General features: G+C 40.3%; 1 protein-coding gene across 1 annotated transcript; it reads right to left on the bottom strand.

Annotated features, from left to right (window-relative positions):
• On the bottom strand, positions 1-26,685 carry VCPIP1 (valosin containing protein interacting protein 1). The gene is made up of 3 exons (XM_074944289.1): positions 23,888-26,685; positions 15,485-15,571; positions 1-5,818 (listed from the first exon to the last, which is right to left on the bottom strand). The coding sequence occupies exons 1-3, from the start codon at positions 26,565-26,567 to the stop codon at positions 4,944-4,946; spliced, it is 3,642 nt and encodes a 1,213-aa protein (XP_074800390.1). The 5' UTR covers positions 26,568-26,685; the 3' UTR covers positions 1-4,943.
• Positions 26,686-27,663: the final 978 nt, after the last annotated feature.

Below are 27,663 nucleotides of genomic sequence, written 5' to 3'. Positions count from 1 at the left end.
AAACAATTTTAATTTAAAAAGATTAACAAAATCTGAAATGTGAAAGGCTAGACAAAAAGTTGTACTTTATAAAGTAGAAGCAGACATTTTAACTTATAGTTTTAATATAGCAATCAAAGAAAATTCCAAATACTGTACAGTGAAGTGTAGTATAGTACACTATATACTGTTATAATACACTATTGTTACATTACAGATAAAAATCAAATGTAATTAGTACAGGAATCACAAATAAAACAAACCAAAATGTGCTGAATAACAGCCAGTGCTGTGAAGATGGTACAATGCCTTATGCTAATTTATTTTTAATTCAACATGTAAAGCACTTACTGTTTAAAAAGATTTGTTTTCTAAATATATACACTATTAATGCTTATTTATACATATTTTAAATAGCATTACCTCCAAATAGTGCACTCTTTAGTTTCTTGGCAATAATCCTCATTAAAAATAAAATAAATCTGAAAATACCAATCATGTTTCAATCTTTTATTGCTCTACCACAGGCATAAGGGCTCAGAGGGAATTCTGCGTTCTACAGATTTTATGCAACATCTTAAAATTTAAAATACTCAATAACTGATATTCACAAGCAAAACAACAACATTAAACAGATCACTACTGGTGTTCTTAAACAGGAGGCTCAACTTCATGTTAATATTGTACTACAAATGTATGTAGACTCCATAATTTAAAAAAAATGGTCAGGTGCCAAACAAATGTACAAACAACAATGGCATTTTCCTCAGTCATTCACATTTTGTTCAGTTATGTTGGAGCATAGTACTTAAACTCCCACACTTCTAAATATTGAATTCTGAATTGTAATATCCAGCATTTCAGTGTGTTCCAAAAAAAAGGCAGAATTAGTGAGCTAGTCTTAGGGGGCAGTATAGTTCCCCCCAACCTCCCTTTTTTAACCATATTTTGAAGATTTTAAATTAAACACTTTGGTTTTAAAAAAAATACACCCTTTGTATGGAGTTAGCACACAGCTTTGAGCCAGTGTACTTCTGTGAAGTTTGCCAAAGTATTCTCTTGGAGGCTACAGAAACCTTGTTTAGACATTAACACAGCCATACCTAAATATCATCCTTACAAAGAGCTGTTTTATGTTCACATGCTTGAGCTGTGGTTTTAAAAATTCCACGTAAGTACTAAACCACACAATAAATAGATGTGTAAAATAAAGGACTGCCTTTAATTACAAATATGATCAGAATCCTTTAAGTTCTGCTATATTTTTACATCTGATAATAGATAATATTTAAACTTGAAAAGCTCAGAAAAAAAATCCAACTGTATGAATGAGTGTCTTTGTGATTGCAAAAGAGAAGTTGTCCCAAAGAATATATTATAGTAACTAATGCAGCATTAAGAAAGATACATCAATCTCTACTTCACTCAAGCAATGAAATTCAAATATTAATTCCCAGAGAATATAACACAGTAGCAAGTATTTATTCATAGCCAACCGTTATAACAATACTGTTAAAATCTCGCATTTGGCTGGAAAGCTAACTGCATGCTGTACTCCAGTGGTTTCCAGTATGCATACCGATACTGATTCAAAAGCATTTGTCCCACAGTCTGGATTTCAATCCCTACATTAGCAAGTCTTTGCACTGGGCCCTGGCATACTGCCACGGCCTGCCTTGCCCCTCATTCAAATTACATACATTAACCAGCAATGGAGCTTGGGATGCTCCAAAACTTAGTCTAATTTGTCAGGCACACTGAGTAAAAGTTGGCAGGCCCTGGCTGGGATAGTAACTGGTACAGTTGCCCCAAAATGTGGGAACCGCTACTCAATTTCACACTGGTGACTCTGTAGTAAGTACTAGTAGGCCTGATGATAAACAATACTGACTGATCTTTGCATCTTTAGAGAGAAGCTCTAGTCACACAGCTTTATTAACCATTATTATTTTACTAAAGCTCTCCTCCCACCAGCATGCCTCACCCCCTCAGCATTTTCCTGACTCTCTTAGGGAAAGATGACAAGCACACAAGTGGCAGAAAAACAGGCACGTATATATCTCTCAAATTATATTTGCTTCTATTAGACCCACTAGAGTTCAAATGAAACACTCGCCCAAACTTACAAGTATCAGAGCTCTTTATTTAATTTCTTTCTTAAGGATACACACCTCCCCAGGGCATAGATGAAATCTAACTTCATTTTGGATATGTTGGAAAGCCATCTCACTAAAAACACTGATGTTTAAATGCATCAGAAAGTTAACTGAAATAAAGAAAACTGCAAAGAAATATGCACATTTATTGCAAGCTTGCATGAAACTAGGGGAGCTCAAATCAAGCTAAAAAATGAGCTTCAATTACAATTCTCATGCATCCTGGAGTTCTAGGAACATTTAACTATACCTCCTTCATATTTCTTTACTTCACAAAGTGAAGGGTTCTGAGAGACATGATTTGTCAGACACATGACACTAATTGTGGGCCAAAAATAAAGAATGAATAATCTGCATCTATTTAATTTCTGTTCATATAGGAAGGGTATGTGGAAAGATTTAACAAAATAAACCAAACAAAATCAAAATCAAAACTGCTCTGAATCTTCCTCTTCAAGCAATAAGATGTGCACACACACACTTATGCAGTCCCCCTGAAAATGCAATAGGTAGCTGACAGGTACACACCAGCCCTCTGAATAGGATTAAGAAAGAATGGTGTGTAAAATTTAAAAATGCATGGAAATACCTCAGACTCTCCCAACACCCTACACATACTTTACTTATGGGGAAGGTTTCTTTCTCTCTCCTTTTCCTTGAAGAGATTTTAGTGTGTGTTTAAGAAATTCTTATATCAGCTAGAGTCTCTAAAATTCAAAGCCACCCACGTACCCCTTCTCTCAACCCCTGCTCATTTATAGTGATTTTTGGGAACACTATATGCTGCTAGTCCCTTTTTCTAACACCTCTCACCATGTGGAAGCTTGTGCTTTCTGTCTCCACATTCCATTTCTGTCTCTAGCCTCCAAACATCTAGGCTGCAGCAGTGGACACTAATACAACATCTGAGGTTATGGCAAGCTTCCAGCTGCTGCGTATGCATCCTATTTCTCATTGAATAAGCACTGTCAGTTAATCAATGCACTAGAGGTCAATTTTGGTGAAGTTTACTTCACGTATTGCAATTCTCAACCAAATAACTAAGTTAGCAAAAGGATATCTTTTAAATTAGCATTTATTCATGAAAAAGGTGATTTTTATGTTTCATATGTAAGTAGTGCACTACCTTATTAAATATTTATTCCCTGTATGAAAAGAGAAAGCCAATATATGATGTTTTAATTTCTAATAATTTAATGAAATTGGGACTATATTTTAAGTGACTTGCTTCAGGTACTTTTCCATATAAAAAATATGTCCTCCCTTAATTAGGGCATTCTATCATAACAGTGCTTAGAATTTGTTTCTGTTGATATGACTATAAATGTAAAAAGTAAGGAGATATTTTTCTGAATACAAACATGTTTATAATAAAAACTTAATATCTGTGGAACTAGTAAAAACCCATGTGTACACACAAACAGACTTCAAGATCTAAATGTTCTAAATTCCTTTGAGGCTGTATTAACACCTTTTGCGTAATCCATCTTAGCTTAAATCAGAGGAAGCAGCAATAATGCACTTAAAATATGAATATACAAGTAGAAGGCAAAGTGAAATATCAATATAAAGATAAACATTCCATCTTTATGGAGCACGCACAGCGGCTGCTTCTTAAGAACTAGCACTGTAGACCTGATGAATATGCTACTTAAGCGGATACCAGCTTTATCATGAACTGATGCAGGGAAATTTGCATCACAAACTGAAGAGAAGCCAATAGAAACGGTAGTCTTTATGGGCATTGAAACAGTACATATTTCCTGTTTCCATGGAGTTTAAAAAATGAGCTTCTAGAAGCTCAACTATCACTGGAGAACATTTTAGAACAATGCAACTCATTCAAGAGCTATTTCTTTCTAGTGAATTCTGTTAATTCCTCATGCTCTGAAAATATTAGCCATTACTTAACTATAGCCACCACTTACCAGTGCTAATAATCAAAATCTTTAAGAACTGATTTGCTATTGATCTGTTGTAACTTCTTACAACACTTTCCAACCTCTCTCCCCCTTACCCCAATATCAAAAAAACTGCATGGCAAAAAAGTGCATGCTATCACTTACTAAGAGAGCAATGAAATGGCTGTGTTGGCTCAGACAGCCATGCGTAACTGCACCGCATTCGCTTTGTCTTCATCTTACACTAAGTAGCCTTTTTTCTAATCTTGCTCAAATTGACAATATGCAGAAGTTAAAGAGAGCTTAATTATAGTTACTCTTATTCCAAGGTTCTGACAAGCACATACAGGAATATGGATGCAAAAGTGTTTAAATCTAAGGGAATGCCAGCATCATGTAATTAAAGTGTTGTATATATTGTTTTATGAAGTTTAACATACAATTTAAATTTCAGTTGCTCTTCTGAAATTAATATAAATGTCTGTATACACTATAATTTTGAGTGGTCACAGACTTCTGGGATAACACATTAACTTTGTCAATTTTGTATTTTTTCTCTGTTCTAGACTTTTTGGTAATCTTAAACTAGCACTAAGAATCTCACATGGGCTTAAATTTTAAGACTTTCATAGAATTAAAATTACAAAACTTTCAATAACCCACATCTACAGCAGATATTCATCTCAGTGCATTTTCTAATAGCTAATTTACAGGTCACTGAGAGCCAGCTTGGGCAGCAGCATGGAATATTAAAAGCTATTGCCAGCCATACACTTGCTATCATGCACTGGATAAGAAGATATAATCTTTGAAACATACAAGATTTAATGACCAATCATTTTATGTGGCCCAGCCAACAAACATTACATTTGAACAGTAATCTCTATCCTCATCAGCTTTCAACCAATCAAGAGTGATCCATCGGCTCAGTTGTATTGGCAATCCCTGCATCTTGACTATCCATCTCCTCAGCCTCCTCAACAGAATTTCCTTTTTGTGCTTTAGGTCTTGTGTGGAATGTTGCTCCCATTGAATTTACCACATTGCCAGCAGTTGTTTCTGTATTTGAATGTTCAGTGCCACCTGTTACAGAAAAAGATTCTGGCAAATTAGCCTGAATGCTGCCAGTTTTAGGTGATGAACTCACTGCTTCTACTTTCCTTTGTGACAGATCGATTGATGCTGACTGCTCTGCATTCTGATCCCGCAGGTGTCTGTCCATTGATGCCTGAATAGAAGAAACCATTTCCTGTAACTTTTTTCGCTGTGCCTCAATCAAGGTAGGGTCAAGCTGCCTGCTGTCTCTCATTGTCACTACTCCAGGAGCTATGCGAATAAGCTCAGTGTTACCAGAAGCAGCTGTGAATATAGAAGGCTCTATTTTAGTGGGACTGGGATTGAAGTCTGTTTCTGTGTTATGCTTTCTTAAAAGTGGTCTTTCCCTGGATTTTTGATCAAGTTGTTGGCTACTAGATGCAGTTCCTAGCGAGTGGCCCTTTCCTTGAAATGCAGTTACATTATGCAGTTGCTCAGACTTCTTTTTTACTACTCCACCACTACCTAATTTCAGAAGTCCATGTGAAGGACTCGATTCCCTGCTTCTTGAAGCAGCCTCTGCTCGTACTTGACTTAATGCCTCTTTAACCAAATCTTCAACATCAGGACCAATAGGGAAGTGCCCAGCAGCATCCACACACAGCTCTAATCTATCTTCTGCTGCATTATACACAAAGTTTTTACCAGGCAGATATGGAAAAGTACAGTGCTTGCCATCAGCCAGACCTATAGAAAAGATAGGGGGAAATCAATAGTGTTATTAATTAAAACCATTTTTTCTAAAAACATACTTATATTACGTAGTCAAATTCAAAATATTAGTTATGGTATCAGAAAACGGTAAAGTGATTATAGTAGACCTATTCAAGTGTGATCAGAAGATTTATGCAGGCTTTTCATACAGTGACCACCACATTAGAAATAAACATTCTGTGCTGCTCTACAGCAAACACAAAGATGCACCACAACAGGTTGGAACAAAGAATACATGGCAAGATATACAACTGTAATGTGTTGTTTGCTTACTCCACAGAGATGGCAAGGTATGAAGGTGAAAGCTGCAGAATATGCTTCCAGGATTCCAATAATTGCTAAGAAACAATATAACTAATGGATAGGCTGCAAACAGCTGATTTCAGGGCAGGGAATTTATTTTCAGAGAAGACTTCATTTTTAAATAATGCAGCCTTTGAACACAAGTTCTAAGTTTCAAGAAGCTGACTCTGATTTAGTGGTAGAGTATGTACTACCATACAGGATTAGAATTCAAGTCTGAATGCCAAAGGCTGGGTAATGCTTTGTAGGTAGCACACCGTCTGGAGGATGTCCCCCACTGAGGACCCTATCTAGCAGTTTTAGGAGCAGAAGGTGAAGTTTTCAAAAGCACCTAAGTGACTAAGGACCCGAAACTTCAATGAAAGTCAATATAACATAGGCTCCTACATGCCTAAAGCACTTTTGAAAATGGGACTTAGATGCTTTTAGAAATTTGACCCAGTGTCTTTTAGTACTCTCTCTCTCTCAGATTGTAAACTCTTTGGAGCACGGATTTTCTGTCTTTATAAATCAGACAGCACTGATCGCCTTGGCAGCACTAAACAAACAAAAGATTGAGAGAGTTATATTAGCTGGAGCAATAGTTATCACAACATGGGGATGAATAAAAGATAGGCAAATAAAGGGAGAATCCTCAAGCATCAGAAGACCATCTTCACAGGGCAAGGAAGAGAGTTATACAGATCACAGCGTACAATCATTTTCTGAAATTCTAGCAATTTTGAAGAGATCCAGTTTTCCTTAAATTGTTCTAGTGTCTTGTGTGTAGAGGCAGCACAGCTTAGGTTAAAGCAGCCAGTTTCATAAGAGCATCTACAGGATCCTAACATTGCTTTTGTTTATATTAAGTTAACATTAAATAACTAGTAAGACAGGGTTGAGTTGGGGATAGTCTAAAACAGTGTTTCTCAACCCATGGGCCACGACCCCAAAATGGGTCACAAGAATGTATGAAAGGGTTGCAAACAAACTTTAAAAATAGATCATTTTTGGATTTTCTTTTTAAAATAGATGCCACTTGTGCTTTACCGTATGTTAACACCGTGCATATCAATGGTATTACCTTTGGAGCAGCCTTCAGAGCTGGGCAGGATGAAGAGCAGCATGGTATCGTATGGTATTGCCACCTTTACTTCTGCACTGCTGCTGGCAGCAGCTTTAACTTATTATTTTTATTGTTGTTATTATTACATGTAGTGGGTAATAAGTATTTTGGGGCCAAAATACTTGTTTTCTACTTAAGCTATTTACTGGGTCAATATTGGCCATCAACATTTACAAATAGGTCCTGGTCCAAAAAAGGTTGAGAACCAGTGGACTAAAACATGTAAGTGTTCAATATAGAATGGCACATTTCCAGACTAGTATTACAAAGAGGCAGCAATTTGAAATAAGATTAACTATAAACTGAGGCTAGACAGAGGTAAAATGTCAAAAATTTTAGTCAATTTTTTCCAGACAGAGACCTGTAGTAGATCTAAAAATCTAGCAACTGACACTGCAGACAGATATCCACGGTTGGCCTGTGCCAGCTGACTCAGGCTCACAGGGCTCAGACTAAGTAGCTGTTTAATTGCAGCATAGAGATTCCCACCTTGCAGGGTCCTAGAACTCGGGCTCTAGCCTGAGCCAGAACATCTACACCGCAATTAAACAGCCCCTTTGATCAGATCAGATGGCACAGATCAGCTGCAGGTTTTAAAACTGCATTGTAGACATACCCTCAGTCACTTAAAGTAGGAGGGCAGGGAGTGTGTGCTATTAGGAAGGTTTCTATATCACTGGAATTGTGGGAGGATTTTAGTAAGCTGTGTTCCTGACAGCATTTAGGCCTCAAGAATATGGATTTTAATAGTTAAATATCTTCTTCTCAGAAAGAGAAATGTCACTGAGTCACAGAATGATGTCTCAGTCCACTACATGCAGTGAGCCTACAAAGTGGGGGGTGGTGGTGGTGGTGTTGGGGGGAGGTCTTTTTTTTAAGAAACATGACAAGTTATAAAACTATGTTTAGTGAGCTACTGCTCCATTGCCCATCTGATTCTGCAGTGTTCCTGCCAGGGCTGGTTCAAGCAAGGTTGGAGCGCCATGCAGTCATTTTGATTGAGCTTCCAAGCTGTTGTGTGAAAGAAGGGGATACATCCCGATCTCTCAGAGTGTTCTAGTTGTCACCACAGAACAGACTTGCATGAGCTATTCAGTGTTACATGTAGTGCTGGACTGTGAGCAATAAGACAGCATTTTAGTGCTGGTGGGGCCCTGTGGCTTAGGGACCATCCACCAACAAAGACTTTGCAGCACTGCCTGAGTCACTTCTGTTCACTGCAATTCTCATAGTAGACCTACAAAATTTACGTCAGAAAAGCAGCAAAAATGGGCATTTTCTTTATATTCTCTTGCAATTCTTGAGGAAAAAAGCAGAAATTATTCAAGGGCAGAAAAATACAGAAAACCACTATTTCTTTATGTCAAACAGAATGAAGTCAAGCAAATATTTTGGTGGCATCAACAAAAAAGGCACTAAAATAATTTAAAATATGTTAAATTCATTGTTTAACATTGAGCACAGAAAAGACGATGACAAGTATAAAAAGATGATCACTTATTACAGATCAAGTTAGTCAATATAAGGACCTATTTGGCTGAAAATACCCTCCATTGCTACTGGTCCAGAGACCTGCAGCTGCAGAGAGATGGCAGGCCAAATTCGGTCTTCAGAACAGTTACATGCACACAACTCCCATGATGCCAATGGGAGATACACACCTTCACAAATAACCAAGAGCAGAATTTGGCCTCAAAGGGTTTCAGGAATTAAACATCTCTGTCTTTCCTACAGCACAGTCAGACTTAACACACCTGGAGATATATATATGTGTATATATATACATATATACACACACACACACACACACACACACAAATAAATCAATAGTGTCAGGTTCTTGACATGAAAATAAGAGGCCTCTAACACACGTGCTCATGCTATTTCCCAAATCTCTCAACTTGAATGGGTTCTTCCCTAACCCACTGAAGATCACTCATCTGGAGCGTATATGGACCCAGAGACATTACACTCATTTCTGGATGACAGGATTGTTCTAGAGGTAAGCCTGATGAAATATGGAGCTATGCAGTTCAAGAAACAGTTCATATGTTTGAGTTCTTTCTTCACGGTTTCTGTATCTTTCATCTAGTTTTAAGAATATTTCCATAACAGACTATTAACTCTGAATAGGTAGTCCTGCAGTTTGAAAGGCCATGGATAGGATCTGAGAGATTAACAGTATCTATACTCCACTATAAAACTTGATTTTGTATTACTATCACTTACACAACTTAAAAATACATGCAGTCCTGTTTCTCCAGTGAACTGATGATACAAAAGTTACAGCTTCAACTTCCCTCGCTTGCACAAAGGAGTAAGTTCCTTCACTGTGTATTACTAGTTACATGACCATAGCAATTTAAAATATTCATACCACTTCAAAGCATTATTTGTAATTTAATGTTAATACTTATCCCATTTGCCTACCTTCTTAGACACTAATACTGGAAAAATAATTCATGGTAATGCAGCAACATTCAAATACAAAAGTTGTGTCTCCTCTCACTTTCTTTTCATGTTTCCTTAGTTGGCAATAGTGACTTCTGGGTCAGGCATTTCCTGTCAGTTAATCACCAGTTGGTGTTTGGCTTTAACGCAGGCCCTCAATTCCAGGTGGTTATTAATGAAGAAGGAACAATAATAACAGGAACTGTGGAAATGGCAGAAATGCTAAATGACTTTTTTGTTTCAGTTTTCACCAAAAAGGTTAGTAGTGATTGGACGTCTAACATAGAGAATGCCGGTGAAGATGAGATAGGATCAGAGGTTAAAATAAAGAAAGAACAAGTTAAAAATTACTTAGACAAGTTAGATGTCTTCAAGTCACCAGGGCCTGATGAAATACATCCTAGAATACTCCAGGAGCTGACTGAGGAGATATCTGAGCCATTAGCAATTATCTTTGAAAAGTCATGGAAGACCAGAAAGATTCCAGAGGATTAGAAAAGGGTAAATTCAGTGCCAATCTATAAAAAGGGGAATAAGGACAACCCGGGGAATTACAGACAAGTCAGCTTAACTTCAGTACCCAGAAAGATAATGGAACTAATAATTAAGCAATCAATTTGCAAACACCTAGAAGATAATAAGATAAGTAACAGTCAGCATGGATTTTTCAAGAACAAATAGTGTCAAACCAACCTAACAGCTTTCTTTGATAGGGTAACAAGCCTTGTGGATAGGAGCAAAGTGGTAGATACGGTATATCTTGACTTTAGAAAGGCTTTTAATACGGTCTCACGTGACCTTCTCATAAATGAACTACGGAAATACAATCTAGATGGAGCTACTCAAAGGTGGGTGCCAGAGCTTAATTTGTGCCAGGGCTTGCCAGGACTGAGCCCCAGCACCTCTAGGCTTGGTAGTTCATAGCCCCAGCACCAATGGGCTTGGCGCGTGAGTTATGAATGTAAAACAACTGCTTGAGTCCCGGCACTTCTTTCATTACAAATTAAGCATTGGTGGGTACATAACTGGTTGGAAAACCATTCCCAGAGAGTAGTTATCAGTGGTTCACAGACAAGCTGGAAGGGCATATCAAGTGGGGTCTCGCAGGGATCAGTTCTGGGTCCGGTTCTGTTCAATATGTTCATCAATGATTTAGATAATGTCATAGAGAGTACGCTTATAACGTTTGCGGATGATACCAAGGTTGGAGGGGTTGCAAGTGCTTTGGGGAATAGGATTAAAATTCAAAATGATCTGGACAAACTGGAAAATGATCTGAAGTAAACAAGATGAAATTCAATAAGGACAAATGCAAAACACTCCACTCAGGAAGGAACCATCAGCTGCATACATACAAAATGGGAAATGACTACCAATGTGGTATATGCCATCATGTGCCAGCAATGCCCCTCTGCCATGTATATTGGCCAAACTGGACAGTCTCTATACAAAAGAATAAATGGACAGAAATCTGACATCAAGAATTATAACATTCAAAAACCAGTAGGAGAACACTTCAATCTCCCTGGACACTCAATAACAGACTTAAAAAAGTGGTAATTCTTCACCAAAAAAACTTCAAAAACAGACTCCAACGAGAAACTGCAGAACTGGAATTAATTTGCAAACTGGACAAATTAAGCCTGAATAAAGACTGGGAGCGGATGGGTCACTACAAACACTAATTTTCCCCCGGCTGATACTCACACCTTATTGTCAACTGTTTGATATGGGCCACCTTGATTACATTGAACTCATTAGCACTACAAAAGTGATTTTTCCTCCCTTCTTGTCAACTGTTGAGAATAGCCCACTTCCACCTTAACTGAACTGGCTCGTTAGCACTGACCCCCCACTTGGTAAGGCAACTCCCATCTTTACATATGCTGTGTATTTATACCTTTCTACTGTATTTTCCACTCCATGCATCTGATGAAGTGGGTTTTAGCTCATGAAATCTTATGCTCAAGTGAATTTGTTGTCTAAGGTGTCACAAGGACTCCTCGTTGTTTTTGCTGATACAGACTAACACGGCTACCACTCTGAAACCTGCATAGGACGGAGTACTGCAGAAAGGGATCTGGGGTCATAGTGGATCACAATCTAAATATGAGTCAACAGTGTAACACTGTCCCAAAAAAAGCAAATATTCTGGGATGTACTAGCATGAATGTTGTAAACAAGACAAGAAGCAATTCTTCTGCTCTATGCTGCACTGATTAGGCCTCAGCTGGAGTATTGTGTCCAGTTCTGGGTGCCATATTTCAGGAAAGATGTGGACAAATTGGAGAAAGTCCAGAGAAGAGCAACAAAAATTATTACAGATCTAGAAAACAATGACATATGAGGAAAGATTGAAAAAATTGTGTTTGTTTAGTCTGAAGCAGAGAAGACAGACAGTGGATATGATAACAGTTTTCAAGTACGTAAAAGGTTGTTACAATGAAGAGGGAGAAAAATCGTTCTCCTTAACCTCTGAGGATAGGACAAGAAGCAATGGGCTTAAATTGCAGCAAGGGTGGTATAAGTTGGACATTAAAAAAAGGCTTCCTGTCAGGGTGGTTAAAGTGGAATAAATTGCCTAGGGAGATTGTGGAATCTCCTTCATTGGATATTTTTAAGAGCAGGTTAGACAAACACATGTCAGGGATGGTCTAGATAATACTTAGTCCTGCCACGAGCGCAGGGGACTGGACTAGACCTCTTGAGGTCCCTTGCAGTCCTACGATTCTGTGATTCTATAATTGCCCAGAAATGTCCTCTCCATCAGCCATTGTTAAAACAAATTCACAAGCTACACAACATATACCATTCTCCACAGCATAGATTAAACATGCAGAAAGATGGAAAACCAGAAAGAGACCAAGAATTAAGTTGAAAATAATGGGCATGAAATATCACTGAAGCATTAATGAACTTTACAGATTTCTGTAGAAGAGTATGGGATGAGTTGTGCACAGTCTTTATTAATCATAAATCATGCTCATTGTTGCAGGGCTGTCTCAAAGCAAAAACACATTTTTCTATACACTATGATAAACATGTATTTAACATACAATGAAGAGATGATTGATGTGGTACAGCTGTTTCAACCCAGAATCAAGAGTTTAGCAGAAATTAGTAAAACAGAATCTAGAAATAAATCGAGTGGTGAGAAAGCAGAAGAATGAGCGCTAATCGAGATGATACCACAAGAACTAAGTTGTACTCTGAGTGCAAAGACTTGGGGAAGAAAAGCCTAATATTTCAGAGAAGGAACTTAAAGAGAATCAGGTACTATTAATAGCATAACTTCTCAAAAGGAAACATTATTTCACTTGTAAAAAGCTGTTTTCTCAGATTCTAAAATTAGTTTCTGAAGAATATAAATTTGTTCTATCTGCTTGCTTTGGTCTTTAGCACATCAAATTACTGGAATTGCCAACAATACAAGAACATCCACTTCATATATGGAAACGAAACAACAATATCACCTATGCATTTTAGAGCACGAAGAACAGAACTTTGAAAGCCTTTATATAAGAAAAAAAAAATCACTATTTCCTCAGACTGCAGCCTCATGCCATGCAAAGCTGTGAAAACCATGGCACTTAAACCCAGTTATCTTGCATTCAGCAAAGAAGAGCAGCTAACATACAGAAACTATTTTCCTTAATTATGCAGCTCAGGAAGCTTAACTGGAGATACATAGCTAGGGCCCTACCAAATTCATGGCCATGAAAAAAACACCACGGACTATGAAAGCTGGTCTTTTGCGTGCTCTTACTCTATACTATACACATTTCACAGGGGAAACCAGTTTTTCTCAAATTGGGGGGTCCTGACCCAAAAGGGAGTTGCAAGGTTATTTTAGGGGCATCACAGTATTGCCACCCTTACTTCTGTGCTCCCTTCAGAGCCAGGCACGCAGCTCTGAAGGCAGCGCTCTGCCAGCAGCAGTGCAGAAATAAGGGTGGCAATACCATACCATGCCACCTTTACTTCTGTGTTACAGCCTTCAGAGCTAGGCAGCAGGAGAGTGGTGGCTGCTGACAATGGCCCAGCTCTGCAGGCAGCAGCGCAGAAGTAAGGGTGGCAATACCATACGATGCTATCCTTACTTCTGCACTGCTGCTGGCGCCGGCTCTGCCTTCAGTGCTGGGCTCCCAGGCAACAGCCGCCACTCTCCAGCTGCTAAAGGTAGCAGTACTGCAAGCCCCCCTATAACCTGGTCACCCTTCCCCCGCCCACACTCCTCTTTGGGTCAGGACACGTACAATTACAAAACCATGAAATTTCAGATGTAAATAGCTGAAATCATGAAATTTGCGATTTGTAAAATCCCATGACCATGAATTTGACCAAAACAGACCATATATTTGGTAGGGCCCTATACAAAGCTGTACAGAGACAATTTTAGAATGAATACTCTGGGTAACTTTCCTTCATGACTGTATAATTTTGCTGGAAACAGCTACCAACATTCATAACCTCAAAATATTTTACACAATTACCAGGCTTACTGCTATTGGAAAGCATCCCATTCATAATTATTTTATTATACCCAGATTAAGTTTTAAAATAAGTATTATTTAGTCATATAGACTATCTTTAGGTTCCTACATTGTGCCCATCACTATGGCATCTGAGCATAGTACTTCTATTAGTAAGAATGTAGGGAAGTTACAGAAAAGGCCAAAAACAATGTTCCGTTGGCCATCAATGTTGGGGTTTGCCTCTTCACTGCTGGTTTCTTCTGCAACCTAAGCAGCAGTATAAAATGCAGCTGCAGACTCTGAAGTGCTAACATTCCAGTTGAATCAATACTTTGAGGGGGAAGAATGGGTGGTCACAATGGAGGTGTGATTTGGTCCAGATTCTATGGGATTTTCATACTCTTAACACTTAGCCACTTATAGCTGGTTCCCCCTGTAAGATGTAAGAATTTCAGAATCCTGCCAAGTGCCATGCCATTTTAAGGAGAAAGTTTCTTGCAGAAATTCAGAAGGGCTGTTTCCATGACCGAGAAAGACTGATTTCAAGTGACTAAACAAATCTGCTCCACATGACTAACAAAGAACTGGAGCCAGTTTGTAATCCTACAAACAACCGTTGGTAACCCCTTTTGTGAATCACAACCCATATGTTGAGAACCCCTACTCTAAAAGGTTACAAAGTAGCATTTCAAGAAGTAGAAGCATTTATTCAAGCTACCATGAAAACCAACTACCGGTTGGTTCAGTATATATGGTTGCAGTTCCTGTGTTAAAGTTAGTGAAAGAAAGTTAATATGTACCTGGTGCATTTTAATTGTGTTTTAAAAACAGAACAAACAAAAAGACTTGCTAAACCCTGGCTTTTTGGACGCAATCAGCATCTAGACATGCAAGTTTCAAGCCTAGGCTCTGGAATTTCCATGGTTCAGCAGTCACAGATCTAAATTTTTGATGCGTGAAGTCCTACAGATTTAAATAATTTTAACCTGAATATATTGTTTAAAATGTTGTTTTCTCAAATAGCATGCTTTTTACTTCATTGTCCCCCATTTTGGAACTTTACTAATTTTTTCCATTTAATTTATTCTAAGAAATGAGGGAGCACTAGAAGTTGATATGGCATTACTAAATTGAAAGAATGTGTTATGACAGTGTAGTCCAAGATCTTGGCTATATTTAAAAATACAAATTAAGGATGCTCGAGGTGCAAACACCTCAGTATCAATTTTCTCATTCTTCATGATTTGAGAATATTCACGCCAAGATTTTAATAATTTTAACCTCAAAGTTAGAAACAAACTGTACCCGTAGTTTTCTTCATTATGCTGTAGAACACCCCACCCTGCTGAAACAAGTGAGGAAGCCCCTTTGCATATGACCAAACATCTTCTCCTGTAAGACAAAAAATAGAGTAATAGTTAGAAGCAAGCAGTCATGTTTAGTGATACAGGGTAAAATTTTCAATAGTCAGTGTTTAATTTATGCCAGGGCTTACCAGGGCTGAGTCCCAACACCTCTAGGCTTGACCGTTCATAACCCTGGCACCTCTGGGCTCGCTGCATCAGTTATGAATGTAAAAAAATTGCTTGCGCCCTGGCACTTTTCATTACATGTCAAGAGTGTCTAAGTGATTTAGGAACTTAAGTCCTATCAATAAGCCTTAGGACCCCAAGTCACTTAGGACCTTTTGAAAAATTTTACCAACAGTCCCGACACAAGTACTCGTCACACTTAAGAACACAAATAAAAAGGAAACATTAACCCTGCTGTCCCAGCCATCTCGTAACTCAGGTGGCATGATTTTATATCTCATTTAAAGGATGCCAACTTTAACAGGCCACCTCTTAGGACTGTAGAGAGGCAGCCTAGTCTAACAGGACCATGCAAGCGTCTGGAATCCCAGAAACACTGGCTTCTGGTCCCAGCTCTGCCAATGATTTATGAAGGGAGCCTGGCAAGTCAGTTAATATCTCTGCTTCTATTTCCCATCTGCAAAATAAGGAAAATGCCAACCACTTACCTGCCTCACAGGAACAAGAAGCAATTTAATTAGCATTGTACTGTGACCAACTAGGTCAACTGACATTATTACTGCCCTATCTATATTTAGTATCAGCCCAAATTCTAGAGTGGAACTTGAACCCAATCTTCTGACCCAGAAACAAACTAACTGGACAATTGATTTTTTTGAGAGAGATAATTCACTTTTTTTACTTGGTACTGAACATTCTAAAAAAGTGAAATGGAAAAGTATTCAGAGACTTAAAAAGGAAAAAAATAGTGTAAGAGCCTTCTTCTGCAGATCTTGCATCATAAACAGCCATGTATTTCTCTGTCTTAAATCTCCATCAAATCCTGTCAGCTGAAGCAATGTCAAATAATAAATAGCACCAAGGAAATAAGTTAACTGCTATTTGGGGAGACAGTATGCATGAACGATGCCATAAAATATCACCCTTCAATACTTTTTCAGTCAGTAGGGGATACAAGCTAAAATACAAAGTAAGGTACACTAGAGAGTCACACACTTCATAGCTTCTTTAGGCTGAGCTCATTGCCCACACCAGGTGCTTCTTGCATTCCTCCACGTCCCGCCTTGTTCACAAGCTCCATGTGTGCTACCCTCCCATCCCCCTTAATTTCAGGGACTCCCTGCAATTCCCTCCCAACCTACCCATGCTAAGAGCTCCCTTCTTCACCACATGGCAGGTGTTCTATGGGTCACCCATTATGCCAGGTGGGCATAATGGGTGGACAGGGGCTCCACGCATGTCCCAGGTGGACAGTGGCTCCACGCATGTCCCATTCTCCCCGTCCCACTTTCTCCTCCACTCCCATTTTTATTTCTTTTCTTTCTGTTTGGGAGAGAAAATCATGTAGAGTGGCAGCATTTTAAAACTACTGGGAAGGGAGGCAGAGTTGAGATGGTGAGGTATTGTTATGCTAGAAGTTGTTAATGGCTGTGATCTATAGACCCTTACAGAGGGGGTTGAAGCTAATGCTCAAATGTGTCCACACCCACCCTTTGCTTTTTCTGATTTTCACAAAAAACAATTGGAGTCTGACAACTGATGCCTAGACCATTCCCTGTAATTTTGGAATTGATTAGATGTACTGTTCAAAAGTTATCATGTTACAAATAGATAGAAATGCCATTGAGTTGAGCCAGAAAGCCTCGGTTCTCTCAGCCAACAAATAGGATGACACACTATTGCTTCTATTCAAATATTTTCTCTCCTACTTTTTTTAAAAATACTTTCAATCACTTCAATCAGAGAAGCTGCCACTACTCTTTCAGAAGCAATTATATTAGAAGATTTCACAGTTCCTGCAATGCAGCTCCACAAATCTGCCATACTTTTAAAGTGCTAACACAGTATAGCTATATCTAGGCAAGTGTTAGGGCAGCGCAGCATAGCACTAGGAGAGAGCTCTCCCAGTGCTATTAAAAAACCCCCACCTCCACGAGAGGAATAGCTACCAGTGCAGCTCCTTGTGCTGGTGCACTGTCTACATGGCACTTTGCAGCGCTGAAACTTGCAGCGCTCAGGGGGATGTTTTTCACACCCCTGAGCAAGAAAGTTGTAGTGCTGTAAAGTGCCAGTGTAGTCAAGCCCTTAAGTTATCCGAACAAAAATGTTAGCAGCCAGTAGAAAAACGATCTGATATTTACAACTCACAGCTTTGCCATGATCATGAACTAGGACACTGTAAGCTCTTTGGGGTAGGGAGTGTCTTTCTGTTCTGTTTGTACAACGCCTAGCACATTGGGGTTCTGGTCCATGACAGACTCCTAGGTGCTATGATAATACAAATAAATAATAATGCTATTCTAAAGACAACAATCCAAGATAATATTCCAAATTTTAATCAATAAGGTTGCAGAATGTATGTGAACTAAAATAGACTATGACCAGATAAAATGGCTTTAATACCATACTTCCATATCCATCGGCTTTTATGTTAGTTTGAAATCAAACAGTTTAACACTTCAGCAAATTCCACTGCACTTCTTAAACAAACTCACTTAAAAAAAAAGTGTATTTTCTGTACTCTTTGTAGTCAAAGGCTGAACTGTGTTTTTTGCTCAAATGTTCCAGAGGTCATTCTCTGGCTGAGACCAGAACTGGCAAATTTCATCCTGGAAGGTGAAAGTTATATGCAACTCATACATGCCCTTTACAACGAAAAATATTTATGCAACCTTAACTTTATGTCTGCTATATTGCAGCTATAAAAAGCTGCCCCTACTTTAAAAAAAAAAAAAGAGGTAAGAGGAAGTTTGAGAAGGGCTGGTAGTTGATGAGGTCTTCAAATCAAGATGACTGTTTCTTGATTCTAAATACCTGTTCAAAACTATCAAATATCTAGTATCCCAAGTGAAGCACTGATGGAGACTGTCAATGGGGGCCCAATGTCTCTTTGGCTGGTTTTTACTGATCATAAAGAACACGGAACCATCTCATCGATCGGGGCGGGCAAACTTTTTGGCCTGAGGGTTTCCGAAATTGTATGGAGGGCTGGTTAGGGGAGGCTTTGCCTCCCCAAACAGCCAGGCGTGACCCAGCCCCCGCTGCTTCTCGCCCCTGACGCCCCCCCCAGGACTTCTGCCCCATCCACCCCTCCCTGTCCCGACCTCCCCTGGACCCTCCGCCCCTGACTGCCCCCCACCGCGCCATCCAACCCGTCCTCTGGATGTGGCCTGCAGGCCGTAGTTTGCCCACCTCTGTCATAGATGGTTGCTCATCTCTCTAAGTGCACCCCAAACCTTGGAAAGGTTAAAAAAATACTGTAAATATTCTTGTTTTATATATACTCATTCTCATTTAGGCTAGGATTTTTAAAGGAAAATAAGGGAGTAAGGAACCCAAATCGCATCGAAAGGATTTGAATTTATTTCCCATTGGTGCTTTTGAAAATCACCAAACATTAAGCTACAGACTTGTGCTTTATCTAATGCACTATTATAAAGAAAAGCAAAATTAAATTCATATAGTTGCTCTTCACTGTATAAAAAGGCATATTATGATGACATTTAAGTGTTCCCTTTACTGTGTTACTAACATTAACATATAATTAAAAAAGAAGAACATTTTAAATGTACTTTTCACCCTTAAGATATGCTGCATTTATTTTTTGAATATTAACCTTGGTCAGTAAAAAACTCCTAATAGTTTCACTTTGTTTCTCATCAGTTTTGCTTCCCGGTTGTTACACACTACAGCATTCTTGCTGAGTTCACAACACTGCCAGGAAATAAAACTTCTGTTTCCATTTAATTAAGATGTGGTCCTAACAATTCTGCTCATGTTAAATTTAACCACCTTTTTATTTCTTTTTTTAACTATCTAGATTGTGTATGAAGAGAGTCTAATTGCAAGGAGTATGAATAATGCCTCTGAATCATAGCACATTTAGTGCATCTTACACTTGTGCAGTTATTGATTAATTACAGCAAGGCAGAGCTTCAAAAATTAACAACAGTATCAATTAACCTAGGGACCAAGTCTACTAATCATGATGAAAAATTGCCTCCTGAAATTTAAAATGACTAACATTTGTGCACTGTTCATTCTGTATTGTATTTAGGTTTGGCAGAATTCAATTTTTTATTTTAAATAATTTTGACAGATAAACATCTGCAGCTGCCCCATGTCAGATGACTTGGGCTCGCAGGGATCAGGCTAAGGGGATGTTTAATTGTGGTGTAGACATACAGGCTCACGGTGGAGCCCAGGCTTTAGGACCCTCTGAGGAGGTGGGACACAGAGCTTGGGCTCTAGTTGAGCCTAAACAGCTACACCACAATTAAACAGCTCCTTAGCCCTGTGAGGCCGAGTTAGCTGACAAGGGCCAACCACAGATGTTAAATTGAAGTGTAGACATACCCTTTATGGATCCAGAGCACCCCTCTGCTGCTCAGAGCTTTCCCAAGCAGCAGCAAGCTGAAATCATGGTTGCCCACAGGGTTCTGAGTAACTAATACATTGATAACTAATGACACATAATTTTGACTCTGCTGCAGCTTGGGAACACTATGACCAGCAGCAATGCAGGCATTATAGCTGTGTAAGGCTTAAGACAGACAGTACTGTATCATTTTACACTCTGTTCATATTTGGAAGGTTCTATTCGTTCCACAGTCTCTTAAGAACTTGAAACTTTTTAAACTAAAAGCTTTGATTTTGCAGAATTAAATGGCATTCAGCCAGGAAAGATTCCTGTTTGCCCCAAGCAAATGGATTTTTGAAGCACTGCAGCAAAGGAGCTGCTTAGTTTATATGCTCTTTTATGTAACATTAAAAAGGACTATATATCAGGGAAGCACAAGGATGGAGAAGAGAGCTCACACCATAGTAGTGTCAGCCATAGGAAGAAACATATGAAAGGACTGTGATGTTTTAATGAACAGATCTCAGATGGGAGGAAGAAAATGTATCATCACATCTGGACATAGCATTACAGTGCCACTAAAATAAGTCTATTTGCAATTCAAGTATTAGCAAGTTACCTTTGGGGTCTATACATTTGTCCTGTGTTGCTGGGTTAGGTTCTTTTCAATGCTCAGAAGATGGGTTTAATAAAACAGCATATTAATCTGGCAGATCATACAATAGGATTTAGAAACTCCCTCAGGACTCCACATATCAGAGATGATACTCGTAGTAATATGTTGGAGTATGCTGATTACACAGTGGTTATGGATTCCTTAAGAGCAGACTTCTGCACTTCAACTTCAGATATGGCTGCAAGAATGACAGCGTTGTATTCTCAGGAAGCATACGCACCTGCTTTCTTTCAACAACAGAAATGAGGCAGCCTAACCTATATTTATTTTATATATATTTCAATGACACCCCAACAGTCAGTTCATGCACTGGGAGGAGGGGACACAAAACAAAAATCAGCTATTTGAGCTTTCAGTTTAGGCCTGTCTACACAAAGAAGTTGCCTCACTTTAACTAAAATCAGTTTTAAAATCAGTTTAGTTAAACTAGTACAAGCCCCTATATTGACACACTTAGTAGTTTAAACCTGGTTATATCTGCTTATCCAACACCTGCTAATTTACCAGCACAAGCCAAACCGATCTAAATAAGTTTAAACCTGACTTGTGAGAGAACAAAGGGTTTTGCAATGGTTAAACTAAATTGGTTTAAAAAGACACCTTTAGTTAAACTGGCGCAACTCTGTGTTTAGAGTAGGTCTTTGGGAACAGAAAGTAGTTCCTGTGTGTGGTGTGGGCTTCTAAATTTCAAGCCAGGCAAAAACGGGGGAGAAAGCCAGGGCCAATTTTTCACAGATCAGATATAAAGCAAAAGTCCAAAAAAATAATAATGCAAAGTGTCCAGTTTAAAGCTCTGTAAAAAACATCACAATTTAGAAGTTAATTGAACACAGCATAAATGCTCCAGAGATCGCTTGTCAAGATCTTTAATTAACTTGTTGATCTAGAAATACTTGCACCAAAAAAGAGAGCTTTCAGTCACTCAAATAGGCTGAACTTGCGCTCCTTCCATTAAAAAGCCTGGACATGGTTTTCCCCAGTGTCGAAGAAAAGTTTTCCAGCATCCAGAAAGACCAACAACAGATTTTCCAAAATGGATTTTCCTTGTAAGCATGAAAATGTAAAACATAATTTTCAGGCATGTCTTTTCTCTCTCTACCTCGTCTAATCCAAGTCCATCGGATTTTATTGGCAAGAGCAAATATTAGGCTATCCTCACTCACTCTGTAATAAGAGAAGCACAGACTCTTCAGACTTTGTAACACTGTAGCTAGGTGGCAACTATCATTTATATAGCATGATGGCTGAAAGCATCACATCTGAAATGCTCACAGTCCCCTGCATCCCAAGAATATTACACACTTTTCCTGTGAGAAATTAAAAGAATTGTTTTCATAACATTGTTTGAAGTCTTAGCTGCCTGATCAATTAATGAATGGAACTAATAATAGAACGGTAATAGAGTAGCAAGCAGTCAGTTGTCAGCACAAATTCTCTCCAGAAGTCATTAGAATAAAGTATGGTTTTGATCAGAAGAGTGACTATGTAAAAACAGCATCTTACTCAATGACTTTGTTCTGTGTAATCGGTCATAGCTGTTTACTTTTTAAGAGAAAAAATGTGTCTGCTACCATTTACTCTATTAACACTGAAAAGAGAATACAGCCATAAGAGAGTGAGCTGGATTCTTTTTCTAGCTTGTTCATCAACAAAACTGTTAAAGCTCCAAATGCAGAATCTTGAACTAGTGATGTAGTCTCTGATCCCAGGCTGAGCTTGCAGCATTCACAATTTAACACTATTTACTTGTAAACAAAGCAGGTTTGATACAGAAGTCATTGGAACAAATGTAAAATGCCAGAGTGCTTTTTTGAGTGTCAGTTATCACTGCATTTTCAAGAGTATTTTCTGGGGATCTTGTTATACATTCTGAGTGAGTATTTTAGGGCTCCATCTTAAAGGAAAGGAGTTTTTAATCAGACTATTCCAAAATGGGCCCTTGAGGCACATATGCCAACCTAATGTCTCGGCTAGTGGTTCAAAATGCTATCATACAGGAGATCTGGTGTAGTCAGACTCATAAGAAATCAAAATAATAAGGTGTAGGCCTCTGTCACTGCACTCTCCGATTATGAAATTGTTTTGTTTTTAAATATCACGTTTTACTTTCCATTAGCCAAACTAATTCCCTCAAGCAAAGGAGAAGGCCCATTCCAACCAAACACTCGAAATATTACTATTCTGTGTGCTTGTACAGCTAATGTACTACAGTGAACATTGTACTTCCTGGAAATAAGTAAGAGGAATTGTTGCACTGAGTTATGCAAAGCCATTTCAGCTTAGCACACTGGTACATTAGTGGGACAAAAACAGAGCAGAGAATGGGAAAGAGGAGGCAGAACAGAAGAGAAAAACAGAAATAAATAGAAGAAAGGAAAAATAAAAACTAACAGTACTAGAAACAGTCTTTCTTGTCAGCCACCAGAAGAGTAAGTTTAGACATCAGGAAGGGAGAGTAACATTGAAAAACACTTGAGTCATCTGAGCCCAGTTAGGAAAAATGAAAATAAGATGACAAGAAAAAGGAAGCAGAGAAGAGTCCCTTCGTCCGGCATTATGATTACCTCAAATTCACATTTTTCAACTGTTTTCAAGTGAAGCTTCTCCAACTTACTGGTTAATTTGGGACTCAAATATATTCAGCTTCTTTCTTTGCTATCTATTGCTTCTCCTCTGCTTACATTAAGCCAATTACAATACTAAACTACTGTTCCTCACTATGTTTCAGTCTACATATAAAGTTGCACCAACTTAGTCTAAGGTGCAATGTTGCATTGACTTAACTGACCAGCGCAACCTTTTGTATGGCAAGCTGTAAGGCTTTATCTCTGTACAAAATTAAGAGTTTAGGTAGCATCCAAACTTCCAATTAAACAAAAGCTCACTATTTTCTTCTCATCCCCTTAGCCTACACCCATCCTTGCATCCTCTGAAGTCTGGGTGGGGGTGGGAAGAGTAACTTATGTATACACCACATCTTACCTTCAGAAGGGACTGGGGGAAAAAAACAGAATGAGCTCAGAGAGGGCTCCATAAAGACACAGAGTAGAAGGTATTTTCTGTATTGTGTTAAAAAAAAAAAAGTATGAACTATAGATACCTCACAAGGCAAATTAAATACAAATTAAAGTTAGTCTTACCCATTAATGTTGCTAGAAGACACAATGAGTACATTTCTTTATCAACTTGCTCTTGCAACTCCTTGGAAGATATTTTACTGGTTACTGCAGCATCTTCATGTTTCACAGCATGGGTTGAGGGTGCTGAAGTAGACTGACTGCCTTCTTCCTTACCTTTGAAGATCTCTATAGTTATTTTATCACCATGCTGCAAGGGAACTGGCTCGTTTTCCATTCCTTCCTTGGGTGGCAGAAGCTCTTTGGGAGGAAAGCCATAGCGAATACATTGCAAGTATGGAGGAATATTAAATTCTCTGGCTATACTTTCCTGCAGCTCCACGAATGTGGTTGTGGACTTCAATGTAAGCATAGACTGTCGCCCATCATTTGTTGTTATTCGGATCTTCTTTTCTTTTGTAGAAGTTGGAGAATAAGGGCTCTTTGTAGGCGTAGCAGGAGCAGATGATGGCCCATCACGAACAGCGCCAGGGGAAGTAGTCCTAGGTTGCCCTTTTTGTTCTTGTTTTAATTTTTCAGTTTTCCGTTTCTGCATTACAGAAGCCTGGTCTGCAATGTTCTGTTGAATAGTTCTTTCAGTTTTACTCATATTTAACTCTTCCTTGTGCAAAGTTTTCATTTTCTGCCCAGTGAGAATAATTTTGGTTGGAAGTTGCGAATCTAAGTCTTGTCCTTGTATATCATCAGCTCTTTGCGCATGAGCACTATCAATATTTACAGGAGTATAATCATCAGGGTTCTTTTTGGCAGTCTGATGTAATATTGTATTGACAACTTTCTGAACAAGAATCTCACTACCAAATTCACCAGGAAAATGTTTGGTAACAAGTTTCATTGCAACATCATACACATTACTGTTAAGAGTTGTATCACTTTCATACTGGAACCAATATACAGTCTCTCTCACCACTCTTCCACCCCATTCTAAAGTAATAGGAAAGGCTTCAGGGAGATTGTCATATTCTTTACCATCCCAATAGTGTTTAAATCCACAGCCACATTTGCCACCAGTGGATCTAGCATTAGTTCTGTCCCCATCCAGATACACAACAGATCCATCTCCCCTGACACGACGCACCAAGGTACCATGACACCAGTTACAAGCAGTCAAACTACTCAGACTGTAGTCTGGTACCAGGACATCCTTCACAGAATTATAAGAGCACACCAAACTGTTCAGAGGGAAGCTGTAATTTTTGTCAGGCCTCAGCTGGCCATGGGTACTTTTGGCCAGGTTGTACAGTTTCCCTCCTGGAGCCAACCACTCTGGAGGAACATGAAGCTCTGAAAGGGCACCACAGATTAGACACTTGTGAAGGCGGTTGTCCATCACTGCTTTTTTGGCAGCTGCAGTAACGTCTTCAGGCTGAACTCCTATTACACCAGTCCTTCTGTAAAAATACTGATGTACATCAGCTACTAAACTGGGATGAATACCATGCTTATTCATGAAAACTTCTTCCATTGCAGCAACCAGCCTCAGTAAGTATTTGTCTTGCAAACTTCTATCTCCTCCAATCACACAACCATCCTCCTCCAGTTTGATGTACTTTTTGATGAGATCCTGAGGAACTCCCCAAGCTTTAGGAAGTAATTTCATAGGCAGTTTAGGTAAAGCAGCACCTTTTATTCCAACCAGAGGAATATAATGGTTACGTCCAGAGCTACTCCATGCAATACAGATAGGTTTGTTCAACATGCCATCTTTTCCCATGCATTTCTCTACTGGTACCAGCCCAGGGAGGAAAGTGGCTGAGTAATCTCCAGAACTACGCATTCCACTCAAGGAATCCAGCAGGATGATGGGCCGGTGAAGCACATTAGCCAAACCAAAGATGTGAATGTTTCGCAGACCCAATGGCACACCTTCTGGAGGGACAAACAAAGGGTCACACTCATTGATTATGTCCTCCCACTCTACCGCGTCAATGAAGTCGTGGAAGAGAGCCTTGTAGCGGCTCAGGTTCTCCTTGAAGTGCTTCTTCAGGTTCTCCCTGAGCGCATGCCAGAACAGCTCCCTGCCCACCAGTGCCCGTGAGACAGCATGGACCAGGCAGTGGCCATCACCATCCACGTGAACAGGGATCAGGCAGTCCTGGCTATTGTTGGCTTTCTTGATGTCCTCCAAGGTGTCATGCAGGTAGAGGAGGCTGCCGGAGCGGTCCTTGCCATAGCCCATAGTGTCGACATGCTCAGGCTCGATGAGGAAGGCACGGTCGCCCAAGAGGGCACAGTCAAAGACATCCCCCTGGTTCATCTCGGTGAGAAGCTTGGCCTTGCCCGTTTGCTTGTCCATGCCGTAGCGAGCCAGGATGGGGGAGAGCAGCTTGCAGTGATAGTTGGACAGGCCCATAACTTTGACCAGCTCCGTGTTCTTCCGGGGGGGGCCCCCGCCGCTCACCCCCAGCAGCGCGTTCCGCAGCAGGTTGTGCAGCACCAGGTCCGGGTCCGTCACCTCCTCCACCCCCAGCAGCTGCCGCTGCTCGTGGCGCTGCCCGCAGTCCGTGCACTCGATGCTGCCGCTGCTCAGCGGCCCGTGGGCCGGGAAGAACAGGCGCGCCTGGCAGCTGGGGTCCGGACAGGTTCCGGAGAAGATGCGCCGGTCCCGCTTTTTCGAGACAGGCTGCTGCTGCTGCTGCTGAGGAGGTGGAGGAGGCAGCGGCGGCGGCGGCGGTTGGGACATCGCTCCGCAGTAAGCAGTCTCCCCCCTAGGTTCTCTCCCCTCACAAGCTCATCCCCTCGCCTCGGGTAACGGCCGGAGCCCGACGGATTCCGCCCTTTCCCCCAACCGCGGCGCAGCGAGCCCCCCACGGAACGCGGAAGCAAGCCACCGGCACCAGCGCTTACTGCTTCTTCACTGCCCCGGCCGTTGCCCGCAATGCAACGGCCTTCCACGCAGACGGCGCAGGCGCGACGTCGCTCAGCCAGCCGGAAATTGTAGTCTTCTCTATGAGAGAGGCCAGGGTGTTGGGAATAGGAGATTGGGTAATTTCAGAACTACAAGTACCGTCATGCAATGCGTTGGGAAGGAGACGGGAGGGAGGAGAGGTAGGCAAGATTTGCTCCCAATGGTTTCTGGGAGATGTAGTCTTTTGTATTGGTCACCGGGTCGGCCAGAGAGGAAGCTTGTGGAAGAGGACACAATTCCTAGAATGCTTTGCGGCTTCCTGTTTGCTTCCTGTTTTCGGTCAGCTGGGGCAGGTTGGCAGCTGCACTGAAGGAGGTACACGCCCGTCGGCCAGTGTGACTCAGAGCCTGCTCTTAGCCAGCCCAGCTCAGGTGGTGGGGACTAGTGCTCCAGTGAGCAGTTCCTTGTCGCTGACAGGCAGGGACGCCCGGCTCTCCCCTTGCCTGCCTCTGAGTGCGGCTGAGGAGCCCCAGCCAGCTGGGCCATGAGAAGAGGAGGGCACTGTAGGGCCGGTGTTATAAAGCCTGGTGTAATAATCGTACAGGTGGAGCAGGGGAGAAGACACTAAAGAGGAGCTGCACTTTGCAAGGGTACTGAATCTTCAGTATTTGTCCTTTTCCATGCCCCAGCAAGCCCCTGGGCATCATGGGGACTCCATGCAATGCTTCGGTGAGGGACAAGGCAAGGAGGGGAACAGGATGGGATAGAGGGACAGGGAACTAGACTGAGAAATGGCCAAGAATTTGCCAGGATCTCAGGATCTGTACGTGGCATACCACAATCTAGACATGGTGCAACAGATGGCAGCTGAACTGGTTTGGCAGGTGAGAATCACTGCAGGCTTATAGCTGAGGCAGAGTTTTCTGTATGC

The sequence above is a fragment of the Natator depressus genome, chromosome 2 (genome assembly GCF_965152275.1).
Source record: "Natator depressus isolate rNatDep1 chromosome 2, rNatDep2.hap1, whole genome shotgun sequence".
In the NCBI taxonomy this organism is placed as follows: domain Eukaryota; kingdom Metazoa; phylum Chordata; order Testudines; family Cheloniidae; genus Natator; species Natator depressus.
This window is presented reverse-complemented; position numbering and strand designations above follow the sequence as displayed.

What these genes read in the sequence shown, in the direction of transcription:
- VCPIP1 (XM_074944289.1), bottom strand. Translation starts at nt 26,567, where the DNA reads ATGTCCCAACCGCCGCCGCCGCCGCTGCCTCCTCCACCTCCTCAGCAG. An exon ending in TCTTCTAGCAACATTAATGG is followed by an intron (nt 15,572 to 23,887) that starts GTAAGACTAACT and finishes TTTGTCTTACAG; the next exon opens with GAGAAGATGTTTGGTCATAT. An exon ending in CATAATGAAGAAAACTACGG is followed by an intron (nt 5,819 to 15,484) that starts GTACAGTTTGTT and finishes TCTTTTCTATAG; the next exon opens with GTCTGGCTGATGGCAAGCAC.